Source organism: Lactuca serriola, chromosome 5 (genome assembly GCF_051521515.1).
Source record: "Lactuca serriola cultivar US96UC23 chromosome 5, Lser_US96UC23_V15, whole genome shotgun sequence".
Lineage (NCBI taxonomy): Eukaryota > Viridiplantae > Streptophyta > Magnoliopsida > Asterales > Asteraceae > Lactuca > Lactuca serriola.
Genome location: NC_136412.1, coordinates 120,593,322 through 120,611,562, shown reverse-complemented (window position 1 = coordinate 120,611,562; position 18,241 = coordinate 120,593,322). Strand labels below are relative to the sequence as shown.

At 35.3% G+C, this 18,241-nt stretch overlaps 1 protein-coding gene across 2 annotated transcripts; it reads left to right on the top strand.

The window, feature by feature from the left end:
* Nucleotides 1–6,086: 6,086 nt before the first annotated feature.
* Nucleotides 6,087–11,306, top strand: LOC145052902 (beta-fructofuranosidase, insoluble isoenzyme CWINV1-like). 2 transcript variants are annotated; one of them, XM_079000818.1, is made up of 7 exons: nucleotides 6,087–6,423; nucleotides 7,432–7,440; nucleotides 7,534–8,387; nucleotides 8,679–8,837; nucleotides 8,915–9,153; nucleotides 9,998–10,088; nucleotides 10,997–11,306. In XM_079000818.1, the coding sequence occupies exons 1-7, from the start codon at nucleotides 6,258–6,260 to the stop codon at nucleotides 11,183–11,185; spliced, it is 1,707 nt and encodes a 568-aa protein (XP_078856944.1). In that variant the 5' UTR covers nucleotides 6,087–6,257; the 3' UTR covers nucleotides 11,186–11,306. The 2 variants fall into 2 exon arrangements, with proteins under 2 accessions (XP_078856944.1, XP_078856945.1); XM_079000819.1 differs by lacking the exon at nucleotides 7,432–7,440.
* Nucleotides 11,307–18,241: the final 6,935 nt, after the last annotated feature.

Here is an 18,241-nt window from a genome sequence, read left to right as displayed (position 1 = left end):
CATGTGGATTTTTATTTTATATAAATATGTAAATATAGATTATGGGATCTTTTTACCATCATGAATAAATAAATACTAGTTAAACAAGAAAAAAATAAAATAAAGAGTAAATTACTGAATATGTTCTTACGGTTTGGTCAAAATTACATGTTTGGTCTTAAAATTTTATTTATTTATTTATTGTTACTTTTTTTTGCAAGCGTGTTTCGTCTCTTACATATATAAAGTTAGAGACTAAACGTATAATTTTAACCAAATCATAGGGACAAAAAACACAACAAAATCAAAACACAGGAACAATCCAAATAAAAAAAAAAAAAGTTAGGGACCAAATGTGAAATTTCGACCACCGAAGATTTCAATAATTTACTCTAAAATAAAAAGGAAAGACTCCTAGGCTACGTGAATGATAATAAAAAGGAAAGACTCCTAGGCTACGTGAATGATTCATAGACGTATTCAAGAAGTTTTTTACTTTTTATTTTTTAAATTTTTATGAGGCCTTATATATGGTACAATGTATCAAATATACATGGGTAAAAAACAGCCTATTAAAATCCCAACCCGGTATCAAACCAATTCTCTCTCTTATAACAAGTTTCAGTTTTTACACCCGGCCTAACCGAATCCGAAATCCCCAAACCTGGATTACTTGACAACCAGATGAAGCCAATTAACAAATCGGATACTGTGACCGGTTTTTTAGTTTTAACTCTCATACATAGTGTAGCCACTAGTCATTGAAAAAGAAGGATACTTTTTGAGGAAGAATGAAAGCAAAACACAAAATTAAAACACATGCTATAAAGAAGAATTCGTAACAGTATTTCATAAATTTAAAGTTACAAAATTGTTCTTATACGGATCACTTTGGCGTACACAACTAAAATTTTACATTTTTAAAATAAATGCTAATCATACCATACATATCATTTGTTTGATGTTGTTGGCATCCTAAGTCGAGTAGGACTTGGAGACCAAACAATTAAATTTAAAGCAACCTAGTTTGAGGAAACTATGTTCAAGTCGGTTCCTAGTTTCCTAATTGTGATCTAATTCAAGTCGGTCATTAGGTCTATATATACATATCTTAATCGAGTTTTAGAATCAAGAGTGCACAATTGTAAAACATCGATTTTGAGTGATTTTCCGATTAATCAAAGACTTATTTTGGCAATTTGTTTTGCATTCTTGTTTTCTAAACTTTAAGTTGTATCAAAGCCAAGAACATAGGGCTTTGGGATCGATTTACTTACTTGTTGAACAAGGTGGTCGACATGGCAGGAGATGAAGGGTCTTCAGGCGGTGCTCCGGTGAGGGAGAATGAGATTGGAGCGACCTCAGTTCAATGTCCCATGCTTAATTCCACAAATTACACAGTTTGTTCCCTGTATATTAAGGTTGTTTTATGAATTAATAAAGCATTGAGTATTACCGACCTAGGAATAGAGAAAAATGATGGGAATGATTACTTGGCAATGGGATTATAATATTAGGTGATCCCGAAATCATTAATCATGCAAATTGGAGAAGCCGAGTCTTCGAAGGCTCTTTGGGATGCAATCAAGACTCGTCACGTTGGGGCCGACCGGGTCAAGGAAGCAAGATTACAAACCCTACCCTCCGAATTTGACAGGATGAAGATGACGGAATCGAAATCGATCGATAGCTTTGGCGGAAAGTTGGCGGAATTGTGTCTCAGTCAGCAGTACTTGGTGAAACGATTGAGGAATCGAAGATGGTTAAGAAATTTCTTAAATCCTTACAGAGAAAGTACATCCATATTGTAGCCTCACTCGAACAAGTCCTTGATTTGAAGACTGTCAGATACGAGGATGTTATTGGTCGGTTGAAAGCATACAAGGAGAGGGTTAAGGAGGCGGATGACGGTAGAGAAGGATCGAAGGCGTTGTTCACCGATGGTGGAAGCGGGAATCGGAACTGGAGAAAAAAGGGGAAGGCGATTGAGTCTTACGGTGTGACTGGGAATAAAACTCACTGGTCTAATGGTTCAAGTGGATCTAGATCCAATGGTTTATCTGGGTCAAGCGGGCCCAAAGGGACTAATAGGGATCTCAAATTAATCGGCCTAATAAACAGTCCAACAACCAGTCCATTAATAATAGTGACCCAAACCAGAAAAATAAGAATAAAAAGGACCGATCCAAAATTATTTGTTATCGGTGCGATAAACCGTGCCACTTTACGTCTCATTGCCCGGACCAAATTCAAAAATCACAAGAAAGTAATTTTAACAAATTTGGCGATACCGATGTGGCCGTATTTTTACATGAGACCTTGTTTTTAAATGAAGAGAAGGTGATAATGTCTCGATATAACTCACAAGACAACGATGTGTAGTATTTGGATAACGGGGCGGGTAATCACATGACGGGAAACCAATCATTTTTCTCCGAGCTTGAAGAAGGTATAACCGGGAAAAGGTGCTATACTTTTCCAAGGCAAAAGGGGTCAACAAAAGCTGATGACGGAGATTTACTACATATCGGATCTCAAGAACAATATTATTAGTCTCGGACAAGCAACGAAAGTCGGTTATGATATTCGAATGAAAGACAACTACTTGACCATGCACGATGCTGATAATTACTTATTAATGAAAGTACAAAGAACTCCAAACGACCTTTAAAAAATAAAATTACAAATTGGAGTTCCTATTTGCCTTCATTGGAGACTAAGTGAAGATACGTGGCGGTAGCATGCAAGACTTGGGTACATCAATTTCGAGTCAATGAAAAGAAAGTCCAAGAAAGGTTTAGTCAAAGGGTTACCCCAATTTGATCATGAGAATCAATTGTGTGAGCTTTGCTTGGTGGGCAAGCAAACAAGAAATTCATTCCCGACTATGACAACATACAAAGCAAAACGACCATTGAATTACTTCACAGTGATTTATGCGGTCCGATCACGCCGGTAACCAAGGGTCAAAATTGGTATATTTTACACTAATTGATGAATTTTCACAATTTATGTGGATTTATCTCATGAAAGAAAAGAGTGAGGCATTTACACACTTCAAAAAATTCAAAGCTTTGGTAGAGAATGAAGTTGGAAAGCCTTTAAAGGTGTTTAGAAGTGATCGAGGAGGTGAGTTTACTTCTCTCGAGTTTAATTCTTTTTTTTGATCAAAACGGAGTCAAACGCCACCTTACCGCCCCATACTCTCCACAACAAAACAGAATCGTGGAACGAAGAAACCGAACACTTTTGGACATGGAACGAAGTATAATGAAGGCAATGGATTTACCAAACTACTTATGGGGAGAAGCGGTAAATCACTCTACAAGTCTAATCAATCGTGTTTACAAAAGAGTCCTTGGTGATACAACTCCATATGAAAAGTTGTATAAAAGAGAACCAAATTTAGAAAATGTTTGTATATTTGGGTGTCTAGCACATGCAAAAGTTGAACCGGTTAGTCTAAAGAAGTTGGATGCAAGATCAAGACCACTAGTGCATGTTGGTTCTGAACCGGGTACGAAAGTTTATCGATTATTGAACCCGGTAACACAAAAAATAATCGTAAGTCGAGATGTTATTTTTGATGAAACCAAAGGGTGGGATTGGATTAAAGAAGCAGGAACCAAGAATGAAGAACTGGGCTCATTCATAATACCATGGGACTAACCAGAAGACGAGATGAGCAACAATCAAGGAAATGAGGTAAACAATGACCCAATGGAGTCGATTGAATCATATCATGAGATTAGAGACGGAGCGGAAGTACAAGATAATGAACAACCAAGTCCAGTCAACAATAATGTTTAACAAAGAACTACAAACCAAAGTCCCTCGAGAACAAGAGTACATCCAAGACGATTTCAAGATTATGAGCTTGATCTTGATAATCTCGAAGAACTTCTTCTAACAACCAACAACGAGCCGATATCGGTTGAAGAAACGAAGAAAGAACCAAAGTGGGTCAAAGCTATGGATGCGGAAATCAATTCGATAAACAAAAATAATACTTGGACTCTCGTGAACAAGCCTATGGGGGTGAAGTCAATTGGACTCAAGTGGGTGTTCAAATTGAAGAAAAATGCAGATGACACCATTAATAAATAGAAGGCAAGGTTGGTTGCTAAAGGTTCTGTGCAACAACCCAGTATTGACTTTCAAGAAGTATTTGCTCCGGTAGCTCAAATTGAAACCATCCGGTTTCTTATAGCTTTAGCTGCTACAAATGGGTGGGAGCTTCACCACTTAGATGTTAAATCAACGTTCTTACATGGAGAATTGAAGGAAACCGTTTACATATCGCAACCGAAAGGCTATGTAAAGAAAGGCAACGAGCATAAAGTATATCGCCTTACAAAAGCATTATATAGTCTAAGACAAGCACCTCGAGATGGAACTCGAAGCTTTGGTAGGATTTTGAAGAATATGAAGTTTCAAAAGTGCATAAAAGAACCATCTGTGTACACGAAAAGTGAAGGACCTAACTTGCTAATTTTAGCAATTTATGTTGATGATTTATTTGTCACAGGTACAAATTTGAGCATGATCAAGAGGTTCAAACTTTAGATGTCCAAGAACTTTGAGATGTCGGATCTTGGAAGATTAACTTATTACCTTGGCATTGAAGTTAAGCAAGAGGAATCAGGGATTACTATAAACCAAGAAGCATATGCTCAACACATTTTAAAAGAAGTTGGTTTACATGGTTGCAATCCGACCCACATTCCTATGGAACCAGGAAATAAATTGTCAAAGGTGAAGATGAACCTGAAATCGACCCGACACACTATCAAAAGGTGGTAGGATGCCTTAGATATCTCTTGCAAACAAGACCTGATATGGCATATGCGGTTGGAGTTGTTAGCAAATACATGCAATGTCCAAGAGAATCATATGGTGTGCAATCAAACATATCCTAAGGTACTTACGGGGAACAACGGGGTACGAAATCAAGTACGAGAGGATGGGACAAAAGTGACTTATTGGTTATAGTGATAGTAGTCACAATGTTGACCTGGATGATGGAAAGAGAACAACCGGTCACATTTTCTACTATGTGCCATCTCCAATTACATGGTGTTCGCAAAAGCAAGATACCGTTGCTTTATCATCTTGTGAGAAGGAATTCATGGCAACCACGGAGACCGCATGTCAAGCAATATGGCTTCAAGATTTGCTCGGAGAAATCATGAACAAAGCACAAGAGAAAGTGGTTCTTAGAGTTGATAACAAGTCGGCTATCGAACTAACGAAGAATCCCGTTTTTCATGGAAGAAGTAAACATATTCACACGAGGTTTCACTTTATTCGTAATTGTGTTGAAAACGATCAAGTGGAGGTGGAATATATTCCCGTTGAAGAACAAAAGACAGACATTCTTACCAAACCGCTAGCTCGAACCAAGTTCAAGGAAATACGGAGCTTGATCGGTATTGAAGACGTCTCTAGAAGGACTTAGAGATTCGGGGATGATTGTTGGAATCCTAAGTCGAGTAGGACTTGGAGACCAAACAATTCAATTTAAAGCAACCTAGTTTTAGGAAACTATGATCAAGTCAGTTCCTAGTTTCCTAATTATGATCTAATTTAATTCGGTCATTGGGTCTATATATACATATCTTAATCGAATTTAGGGATTAAAAGTGCACAATTGTAAAACATCGGTTTTGAGTGATTTTCCGATTAATCAAAAAGTTATTTTGGTTATTTTGTTTTGTATTCTTGTTTTCTAAACTTTAGACGTGTATCATTGAAATCACTCCAAATATTGAAAATGTTGAATTTAAAGCTTTAAATGAAGGAAATTGTAGATTTTGTGGAAGAACGTTTTAGTGAAGTCCCATTTCGTGACCTGCTCATGTGGGCCGTGGTTGTTTTATGGTTTAAAAGTTAAAAAAATCAATTTAAATTTTGACTGGTTTCAACGTTTATTTAATGCAATGTCACTTATTTTAAACTTCTACACTATGAGTGTAAAAAGTCAGAAACGGCTGAAGCATTGTTTTTTTATGCATTATGAGTGTGACCACCAAAGTATTTGACAACGACTTGTTCCTTCTTCCAATATAATTAAGATGAAGCGCATTCATTGTGGGTGATATTTGTCCATCTAAGGATTGGGAGTAATCAAAATTCTCTTTTTCTTCTTCGTTTATTGATTATAAATACAAGTCATACATATATCGACACTAAACGACGTAACCACATAATTCTCTGTTCTTTTTCTTATCAATGATCATCTGGAAGAGTTATTGAAACTGCGATTTTAATACTGAGCAATGTGCTTGAAAATATGGGTAAAAGAACTTCTTTGCGTTTGGGTCCTTTCTCTTTGTTTAGTTTGGGTTCTAAATGGTGTTGGAGTTCATGCATCTTCACCTACAGACGAGTTGCAACCTTACAGGAGTGGTTTCCATTTCCAGCCTCCCAAAAACTGGATCAACGGTATATATTTTCTGATTTTCTATAATGTTACCTCTGTAATTGTATTACCAAGTAGAGACGTATAAAACATCATTTCAAAACTTACTATATGTAGTCAATTTATATATGCGTTTAAATATATATATATATATATATATATATATATATATATATATATATATATATATATATATATATATATATATATATATATATATATATATATATATATATAATCTTGATATTTTTATTAGGAAAAGTTCTGAAAAACACAACGTATTTTTAGTAATCAAATCCATACTTTTTTTTTTATATGTTTAAAGATATGCAAGTTAATATTTCTTAGTAACTAAACCCTTATAACCGGTTATATCGGTATATAATATAACAGCTCAATGAATTGTATGTAGTCTACAACTTCAAAGTGTGTAGCATCATATGCTTGGATGAAGAAATGTGTGGTGATAAATTATTTATAAATCTTCACACTTAATAAACATGAAAAGAAAAGCTAGTTAAACTAGAGTCTATTTTTTTTTAGTGCCAAATAGGCATGTTTCAAAATTTTATTTACAGTTTTAAAAGTATTTACCAAATTACATAATGGGCTAGATAATTTATCGATATATTGTGTATGTGAGGTTTTGAACCATAAATTTTATTTTATAGAAATTTCACAACTCTAGTAGCTAAGGTAGTCGAAATATTAATTGTTGTATTAAAACATAAAGCATTGGATTTAACTCATAGAATTTTTTTATATTATTTAAGATAATTAATTGATAAAGCGCCAGACATAACTTTAGTATATATATGCAAAAAGAGTTTCGTATTAATACCAATTTATGTTGGTTTCATCCTCTGGTTTCTAGATTGAAAACGTAGTTGCTTGTTAGCTAGATACATTATGAAAAAAGATGAAATAATAAGATAAATAAATATTTAACCTTTTGATATGTGCTGATCGTTTGTTCATCTTGAATACATTCATGATATATCAATCTGGACCGCTTGCTGTTGAATTTACAGATCCTAATGGTAAGTCTTATACTTCCATCGAAGAAAAAAAAATCATACTTTCACCATACATTTTCTAAATATTTTTCTATTTCTATTCATGCATATCCGAAGGTCCAATGTACTTCAATGGAGTTTATCATCTGTTCTACCAATACAATCCTTATGGTCCACTATGGGGAAATATATCATGGGGTCATTCCATTTCATATGATCTTGTGAACTGGTTTCTTCTTGAACCCGCTCTAACTCCAAAAGAACCATATGACATTAATGGCTGTTTATCGGGTTCAACCACTATCCTACCTGGGCCTCAGCCCATAATTCTATACACTGGACAAGACCTAAACAATAGTCAGGTTCAGAACCTGGCCTTCCCCAAAAACCTCTCTGACCCTCTTTTAAAAGACTGGATAAAATGGTCGGGTAACCCTTTTCTAACCCCAATTGATGACATTAAACCCGGACAATTTCGAGATCCATCAACGGCTTGGATCGGCCCAGATGGAAAATGGAGGATTGTGATCGGAAGTGAGATCAATGGTCATGGAACCGCATTATTGTACCATAGTAGAAATGGTACAACCTGGACTCGATCCAAAAATCCTTTATATTTCTCTAGTAAAACGGGTATGTGGGAATGTCCCGACTTTTATCCTGTTAGTAGTGGTGACAAAAAGGGTCTTGACACATCTTTTGAAGGGAATAACACAATTCATGTTCTCAAAGCAAGCTTCAATAACCGAGAGTATTATGTAATTGGGAATTATGATCCGATAAAAGATCAGTTTTTTGTTATTGGTAACGACTTCATGGTTAGTAACACACAGTTTCAGTACGATTATGGAAGGTTTTATGCTTCGAAATCATTTTATGATAGTGCGAATCAGAGAAGGGTGTTATGGGGATGGGTTAATGAAGGTGATAGTCAATCAGATGATGTCAAGAAAGGGTGGTCTGGCCTTCAGGTAAATATTTTTGGCCCATACTACTTTTTTCATACACTGGATTCCGACTCTCAAAATGTTAATAAATGGGACAAAAGTAGGAATTGATGAAAGTGACACTCACTCTCAATCTTCTATGCAAAAGATGTGAATGTCCTGATATCATAAAAAAAAAAAAAAAAAAAAAAAAAAAAAAAAAAAAAAAAAAACTTCTCCAATACTATCTATTATAGTTTTGTTTCCATGTAACAAACGTATGGTCAATTCGGATATGCATGCAATGAAGTTTCTGTAACATTTTTATTTTTTCAGTCATTTCCTAGGAGCATTTGGCTTAGCAATAATCGGAAACAGTTGGTACAGTGGCCAGTGGATGAAATACAGAAACTACGTACAAAACGATTTAATATCACAAACAGAGAACTTCCGGGTAGCGTGCTACTCAAAATACCAAGCATCACTGCATCACAGGTGCGTGAATGAACAAGTCCTTTAATATTACGACATATCGTTTTACTAATCATCACGTAATAAAACTTGTCTTTCAGGCTGATGTTGAAGTGTCTTTTAGCTTGACGAATTTGAGCGAAATTGAACTGATAGATTCAGAAGCTATCGATCCCCAAATTCTTTGTTCACAAAAGAATGCGTCTATCAGTGGGAGGTTTGGCCCATTCGGCTTGCTAATTTTGGCTTCAAAGAACTTGACTGAACAAACTGCCGTTTTTTTTCGAGTTTTTAAAGGTCCTAACAAGTTCCTCGTACTAATGTGCAGTGATCAAAGCAGGTTAGCACCTAATCTTTTAACCGACTAACATATTGATACATTAATTAATACAGTATACTTAAAAAAAAATAAGATTAAACTAGGGGTAATAATTTATGACACAACACGACAAAAATACACGACACGAAACGAAATTCGGACGAAACTGAATTTTGAATTCGTGTTCGTGTTAATTATAAAAAACACGATGTCGTGTCGTGTCGTGTTCGTGTTCAAAATTCGACATGAAATTGATATGATTTAGCACTTCTTTATCGTGTTTTTCGTGTTTCTCGTGTATATTTGATATACACGTATATATTTTTCGTGTTGTGTCGTGTTTTTCATTTTTTTAATTCGTTCATTTTCGTGTTAGTTAAAAAAACACGACATCGTGTCGTTTTCGTGTTACAGAAAACCTTGTCTTGTCGTGTCGTGTTAGACAGAAACACGAAACAATAGCACGATTTGTCACCCCTAGATTAAATATGTATTCATGTAACTGTATTTTAAACTATTACATGATGTATGTAACAAAGTGGTTGTTTTTATACATAATATGCAATGATGCTTCATAGTTGCATAATTTGTAAATTGTACATGATTAAATAATGAAAAATTGGTATGCAGATTGGTAAAAGCTGATAACTTTTGTATGCACTATTCAAAAACTTGTTAAAATAAATGTGCTTGTTTACTTTTGTTATCTTAAAAATGTTGTTTACTTTAGTCCTAGAAAGGAACACGACACTATATTTTTTTTTTTTTTGGAATATAATTTCTACATAAATTAGGTAAAATGTGAAATATGACATAATTTGTCATCTCAAATTCATTAGAAAGCTTACTTATGTTATGAAAATAGGTCTTCAATTGCACAGGAAGTGGACAAAAGCATCTATGGAGCTTTCCTTGATTTGGACCCCCTCCATGAGAAGATCCGACTAAGAAGTTTGGTACGTTATATATCCCTTGGTTCCAAAAAATATATAACGCTTGATTTGTATAAGAGCATCTACATCGGTGGCTATTTTGCCTTTCAATATCTCATTGCAAATGACACAAGGGAATATCACTAGTTTTGGCCAAAAGACTTTCAACTGCAGCAAATTCATTTGCAATTGCCTTTTTCTTATTTTATATTACTTTATTAAATGGCTCTATAACTCGATCTTAGAATAATATACTGATTATATTGGGTATTAAACAAAGCAAGTTAAGCACTTTAGACCAAAAATAAACGAATTCGATATAACACACAAAATAAAATTTCTAAAAAGCTATAAAAACTAAACAAAAAATTTAACATGGTTCAGTCAATTTGACTTACATCCACAAACAAACAAGAGAGGGTATTTTGTTAACTTCTAAGACCAATTACAATCACTCACAAAATATTGTCCCAAACAAAAGAATTTATGTTGCTTAAAAACAACTCCATAGGATATGCTCTCAACCTGACAATGATTGATCTCTTGTAGAAATGCCTCGTTACGTCATAACTTATTAAAAAATGTCCTCATTTGATTCATGAAAAATTAAATATCCTTATACTTTTCTTCATGTTTATTTACTTACCTACGTAAAAATGATGAAACATGTCTTAAAATATTATTAATTTTACTAAAATGTGACATTTGTCATCGTTTCACATGAGTAGAAGGTAAGTTGGAAGAATAAGTAGGAGGACATTTAATTCCTCTTCATGTGTGTCATTTTCCAAATATTATTTAGATAACATTTAGACATATAATTATCTATATAATGCTTAATGAAAGAAAAAATAAATTTGACCTATAACATATATTCATGCTTTTTTTACTATTTTATGTGGGTCTAATATTTTTTTTCAATAAACTTACAGATAGACCATTCGATTGTTGAGAGCTTTGGTGGAAAAGGACTTTCTTGTATCACTGCTAGAGTTTATCCGAAGCTAGCTATTAACGAACAAGCTGAGCTCTATGTATTTAACAATGGCACGCAAAGTGTGACTATCACGACTTTAAATGCGTGGAGCATGAAAGAGGCTCAGATAGTTCCTATAGGCTAATAAACATGTTATTTTCAAGTATTTATAACATATTTTGACACTTGTAATACGTTCTTCAATAAAATCCAGTCATATATCTTACTATATAATTAAGACAATAAATGTATTCTAGTTGCACATAGATTGTGTCATTCATGAAAACAATTATAATGCCCTGTTCTAAATCCTTTCCTAATGCGGAGTGTTGACCCACATACCGAGTATCATCAGGCTTAGGGACTTTGAGTAAAAGAGATTTAGATCCATTTGGATGTGGGTAATGTAATTTGGATGATCCGGGAGTTCAGTTTGTGTTTTGGAGCCAATGAGTATTTCAGTAAAGTGTAAGTTCAGACTTTTATTGAAATTGGATTTTTTTTCGGGTAGTATTAAGGCAAGTATAAGTTGATAGAAGTGTAGCACTTCTCGTTACCGCTTCATGGATATAAGGATCGTCGGATACGAACTTATAACGAAGAAGTTCTGGCCATTGGAAGATTCATGAATTTAGGGTTAAATCGAGTACGTGGGGCATACACATGAGTATGCATGGCGTACTAGTATTGAGGCGAGTACACGGGGCGTACATTGGTATACTTTGGGTGTACTAAACAAGTTGATCGCGCATGCCTTATGGAGTACGTTGGACGAACCAGAAGTACGTTGGACATACTCCAGCTAGACCCAAACCCTAATTTAGGGTCTTAGACCCTATTTAAGCTCCTTAACTCACCACCAAACCCTATTATCTTTAGCCTCCATCCCTCTAAACCCTATAAACGAAACCCTAGCCCCCCATTTGTGTGGTTTTTGAGCTTTTGTTCGTATTTCATGGCTTTTGTTATTCATAAAAGAAGAAGGAACTTCTTGGAGAAGTGTGGGATTGCCTAAAGCTTTTGGATCCAAGCTTGTTGCATCTTAATCTACCCTTTTGAGGTATAAAGTTTCTATCATTATGACTCTAGGTGTTAGATCTAGTTTAAGGTGTATTTTGGTTTCATTTTGGTCCTTAGAGTCATCCTTGTGAGTATGAGTTACTCCAAGAGGTTAGAATGATGGATCTTTGCCTTTGGGAGGTCCCTTGTTCATAAAAATGTCATCTTGGTGAGTAATCTTGGACAATGCATGAGTTGGATTTTTATTATGGATGTTATTAAGGGTGTTGGTCCCATTAAGCCATGTAAAGGAGTAAAGTTGCGAACTTTACGTGTTAAGACATATCATTAGGGTCTTATCTGAGTTTGGAAGTCATTGGCTTAACCATTAAGAGCTTAATATGGATTTTTTGTCCATGATGAGTACGCTGGGTGTACATAGGAAGTATGCTCAATGTAATGAAGATTTTATGCATCAAGTATTTGTAATTTGTACTTTGTGGGTGACTATGTTGGGTGTACCATTATGGTACGTAGGTCGTACTCCCCAGCTTGCCATTTTGAGCTTTTTGATACTTGGGCCATTGGACTTTGGACTTTGGGCCATGCATGGACTTCGGGTTTTCTTGGAAGTAGGTCTATAATGGTTTTGGGGCCTAATCAGGTTATTGGGCCATAATGGGCTTTTGTTTCTTTTGATTTGGTCTTTGGATTGCCATTTTGGGTTTTGGGCTTTTTATGCATTTTAGGTTTTTATGCATTTTAGGTTCGGCCTTGGTTATGGAACAAGTAAGAAAAGGGTAAAATCGTCTCTTACCCTTTAGGAAGTTAGTTGATGGAGTGGGCCTCAGATTTTGGGTTATCGGCTTAATTATTGATTAAGATTGTATTTATTGTTAGTTGGCGCGAGGTTATCCAGTTTAGCGGTCCGGGAAATTATTTGATTATCAGTTGATTGAGGTGAGTTTTCCTCACTGTATTGTAGGTCGAATGCACCAAGGTCGGACCATTGGATTAGATATCCTGATATGTGATAATATGTTATTGTTTTGTGGTGATCTGTTAGATCCATATCTTGGTTTATAAGATGATGATATGCTTAGTGATAACTAGATCATCCTGTTATTCGTTTTCTGGATATATGTTTATTTGTTGTATATGTTGCTATAGTGTGAGTGAGTTGAGACTGTACTGCTTTGTGTTGTCAGTCAATAAACACGACAATTTTTATATTGATATGTTATTATGGTTTATTGGGTTCATATGTTTATCGGTTATGTATATGTTGACATGTTGATTGTGGTTGGGCTGAGGTGGACCAGAGTAGACTGAAGCCCAAGAGACCCAGGGCGTCCCGGATATACTACAGGCATGAGAGGCGTACCAGTCATGTTGAAGGCCCGAAGAACGTTCCAGATAGGTTGAAGGCTCGGTTAGGCGTTACAGTAATGCTGAAGTTCTGTTAGCGTTCCAGATAGTCTGTAGGTCAGAGAGGTGTTCTAGTCATGTTGAAGGCTTTGTGAGCGTCCCAAATAGTCTATAGGTTGGTGCGGCGTTCCAGTCAGGCTGAAGGCTCTGTATGCATGTTGTTTGTTATTATGTTTATCTGGTGGTAGTTTAGGGAAATCACTAAGCTTTGTTCTTATAGTTTCAGTTTATTGTTTTAGGTGCTCCAGATGATTGTGGCCAGGCGAAGGCGTGACCGTACACATCCTTGGTTTTACTACTGATTGGATTTTGGGAGACTTTGATTTTAAATCATGTTTTCGAAACAATGGTTTTGTATGGAGTGTTGACCTGCAGACCGAGTATCATCAGGCTTAAGGAATTTGAGGAAAAGAGATTTAGACCCATTTGGGTGTGCGTAATGTAATTTAGATGATCAAAGAGTTAAGTTTGTGTTTTGAAGCCAATGGGTATTCCAGTAGAGTGTAAGTTTATATGGAAATTGGATTTTTTTTTTCGGGTAGTCTTAAGCCAAGTATAAGTTGATAGAAGTGTAGCTCTTCTTGTTACCTCTTGATGGATATAAGGATCGTCGGAAATAGACTTATAACGAAGAAGTTATGGCCTTCGGAAGATTCATGGATTTTGGGTTAAATCGAGTACGTGGGGCGTACACATGAGTACGCAGGGCGTACTAGTATTGAGGCCATTACATGGGGCGTACATTGGTGTACCTTGGGCGTACTAAGCAAGTTGATCGCGCATGCCTTATGGAGTACGTTGGACGTACCATAAGTACGTTGGGCATACTCCAGTCAGATCCAAACCCTAATTTAGGGTCTTAGACCCTATTTAACCTCCTTAACTTGCCACCAAACCCTATTATCTTCAGCCTCCATCCCTCTAAACCCTATAAACGAAACCCTATCCCCCCATTTGTGTGGTTTTTGAGCTTTTGTTAGTATTTCTTTGTTTTTAGTGTTCATAAAAGAAGAAGAAACTTTTTGGAGAAGTGTAGGATTGCCTAAAGCTTTTGGATCCAGGCTTGTTGCATCTTGATCTACCCGTTTGAGGTATACAGTTTCTATCTTGATGACTCTAGCTGTTAGATCTATTTAAGGTGTACTTTGGCTTCATTTTGGTCCTTAGAGTCATCATTGTGAGTATGAGCTACTCCAAGAGCTTAGAATGATGTATGTTTGCCTTTGGGAGGTACCTTGTTCATAAAAATGTCATTTTGGTGATAATCTTGGACCATGCATGAGTTGGATTTTTATTATGGATGTTATTAAGGATGTTGGTCCTATTAAGCCATGCAAAGGAGTAAAGTTGCGAACTTTACGTGTTAAGACATCTCATTAGGGTCATATCTGAGTTTGGAAGTCATTAGCTTAACCATTAAGAGCTTAATATGGATTTTTGGTCCATGATGAGTACGCTGGGCGTACACAGGAACTACGCTCAAGGTAATGAAGATTTTGTGCATCATTTGTTTGTAATCTGTACTTCGTGGGTGACTATGTTGGGCGTACCATTGTGGTACGCAGGGCGTACTCCCTAGTGTTCCATTTTGAGCTTTTTGATACTTGGGCCATTGGACTTTGGACTTTGGGCCATGGATGGACTTAGGGTTTTCTTGGAAGTAGGTCCATAATGGTTTTGGGGCCCAATCGGGTTATTGGGCCATAATGGCCATTTGTTTCTTTTGATTTGGGATTTGGATTGTCAATTTGGGGTTTGGGCTTTTTATGCATTTTGGGTTGGGCCTTGGTTATGGAACAAGTAAGAAAAGGGTGAAATGGTCTCTTACCCTTTAGGAAGTTAGTTTATGGAGTGGGCCTCGGTTTTTAGGTTATCGGGTTAATTACTGATTAAGATTGTATTAATTATTAGTTGGCGCGAGGTTATCCGATTCGGCAATCCGAGCAGTTATTTGATTGTCAACGGATTGTGTTGAGTAGTTGAGATATTGAAACTGATTTGGCATTTGTGGTTATTTAGAGAAGCCTTTTTAGGGTTTTGTATTTTTGGTAAATATATTATTTTCCCTATAAATAATCATTAGCTTAGCTTGTAATGTAATCTTTTTCCCAGAAAAGGGTTTCTTTGTACGTCCCATTCCAAATCAATAAGAAACAAAACCTTTTTCAGATTACTTGCATATTATGGTGATTGATTCATGATTTTTCTTCAGATTCTGCATTTGTGATCTTGTCGTTATTCTCAACAAGTGGTATCAGTGGTTCTCTTAGATCTCAGCGATTATTGCAAGAATCGATCAGATATGGCATCATTTTATCATAAATTTCAGATCTAGTTTCTCTCTCTAGAAATTATCTCAGATTTGTTTTCTCTCTCTAGAAATCAACTCAAAATTTTTTTCTCTCTCTAGAAATCTTATCAGATCTATTTTCCCACTCTTCGAATTTTGATTCTTGTTGAAGATTTAATGGCGAATTGGAAGGTATTAAAACCCATTAAAGGACTTCGATTGAAAGTTACAGACTCAAAGTTTCTTCTTAAAGAAGCATATTTGTTACGGGATGTTCCCAGTCAATCTATGTTGAAGAATGCCATTGAGATGTATAATCTCTATGTTGATGAGAAGATTGGTGATCTCACATTGATTTCTTTTAGTGGATTGGAAAATAATCATTTAGATGAAGATAAAGATTTGTTAAAGCAATTTTCCATTGCCAAAGAATATTTACTTCTGAACCAAATACAACAGAACTTAGAGAAAGAAAGAAAAGAAAAAGAAGGTGTTATTGGTGTTCTTGATAAAGCTCATGAAGTTCTTCAAGTTTCTGACAAAAGGTGACTCCAGATGTTCTTGTTGAGGGTGAGTCAAAAGTTTCAAGTTCTTCAGAAGCTTCACAATCCGAATCTAGTAGTTCTAAAGACAAATCTCAATGAAAAAATTCAAAAATCATGAAAGTAAATGTGTTTTTCTCTATTGGAACTCAAACAAAAGATTTTTCATGTTATAATGATACTTTTGAAGGAATGGTTCCTTATAGAAAGACTATTATTCAAGATGTTCAGATTTATCAAACTCCTAATGATTGTGTTCAGAAGACTTCTAATGTTCAGATCACAAAATGTGATGAACATGTTCAAATCCGAAAATCATATTTGAAGTCTCAAAATCTGAAAAGAAAGAAAGAAAGAAAGAAAGAAAGAAAGAAGAAGAAGAAGAAAAAGAAGATTATAGTGAAAAAGATTTGGATGCCAAAGGTACAAGTCTCTAATGCTTGTGAAAAAGTTCAGAAATTTAAAGCCAAACATGTTGAAAGAAAACTCAATTCTCACTTTTGTTCAAATGGAGGTGTTAGAAGTCGGAGAAAAGAGAAAAAAGGTTATGGTTGGTTTAATGAGATTTTTGAAAATTTTTGTTTTCCAACTAAGAAGTGGATATCATTTTCAGAAGATGAGTGTTTTCTTCAAAGAAATGGGTGTACAAGAAACCAACTTAAATTTTAAATCTCAAATGGATCCTAAAGGTTTCATAAAAACCTTTGTAAAAAAAGGTGATCTTTTTTAAGAAATCAATTTTTGTTGATTTTTAAATAGGTGGAATTGACAAAACAATTACAAAAAGCTGCTATCATCTTGGATGGAAAAGCTGTCAAAAGGTGAAAGATGGGGTGAAAAGTGACTTTTTTCTGTAAAAAAAGGGTTGCAATCTGACAATTCTACATAAATGGGGTCTAGCTGTCAAATGGACTTTGAAATAGGGCTGAAATCAGACTTTTTTGTTTTAAAGGTGTTAATTTCTGATAATCAAAGAATCGAGAATGAAATGAACCAGAGTATGAAATTCAACTAAGTAAGTGAGATTGAACACCGAATGTAAATATGATCTTGTTTCAGCTTTATTACACTTTCAGGTTTACAGAGAATCAAAGACAGGTTTGCAAAACTCTTATCTAACCTCTGGTAAACTTCCCTACTTATAGGAAAAAGAATGCATACAAAAAATATACTAAGGCATAAACTCTAAGCTTCGTATAAAAGTTCCTTAGTAAAATAGATTACAAAAACATTCGAAGAGCACATAATATACTTCGACTAATTACAACAAAATTAACCCTTACAATCTCTCCCTTTGTAATCATAGTCGAAGTCTTCAATTAGTAAGAAGTTGGATGGAATACAACATCACCCTTCGGACTTCAGTATACCAAGATATGATCTTCTTAGGTTCCTCCTTATCCCCTTCGCTATTCTTCTTGCATTTATTCATACAAACAATTAAGTTCGTATATTGTGAAGTTGAATACCTTTCCACCTCACAAGCCTGGAATAAGAAGCGTTTTGATTTCCCAGCCTTGTCCTTCCCTACGAAGACTAAACCGAATGGCTTCAAGAAAATTTCACCATCTGCATACTTCTTCAGATCTACTTGAGTCTTCGTAGGTGCCATGGGAGCAGTTATCTCCAAACCTTTAGCTGTAGCTAACTCAACATCAATCATGGCTAACCATTCATAGTAATTTTTGATGAAAATTTTGATATGAGCAACTCCAAGCTTATATTCATCAGGTTCTGTACTTTGGAGATAAGAAAAAGATCTTTCTTTCAATAGCAATGCAACTTGTTTAAGATCATACAAGTTCATTAATGGAAAGTATACAATAGTAAAATCATAAACTTTTCCATTCGCTCTGGCCACCACATATTTAATGTTTTCGACTGTGTTTTCAAAAACCGCATCCTTCTTTATACTGATCACCTTCTTTATCTTGATCAGTGA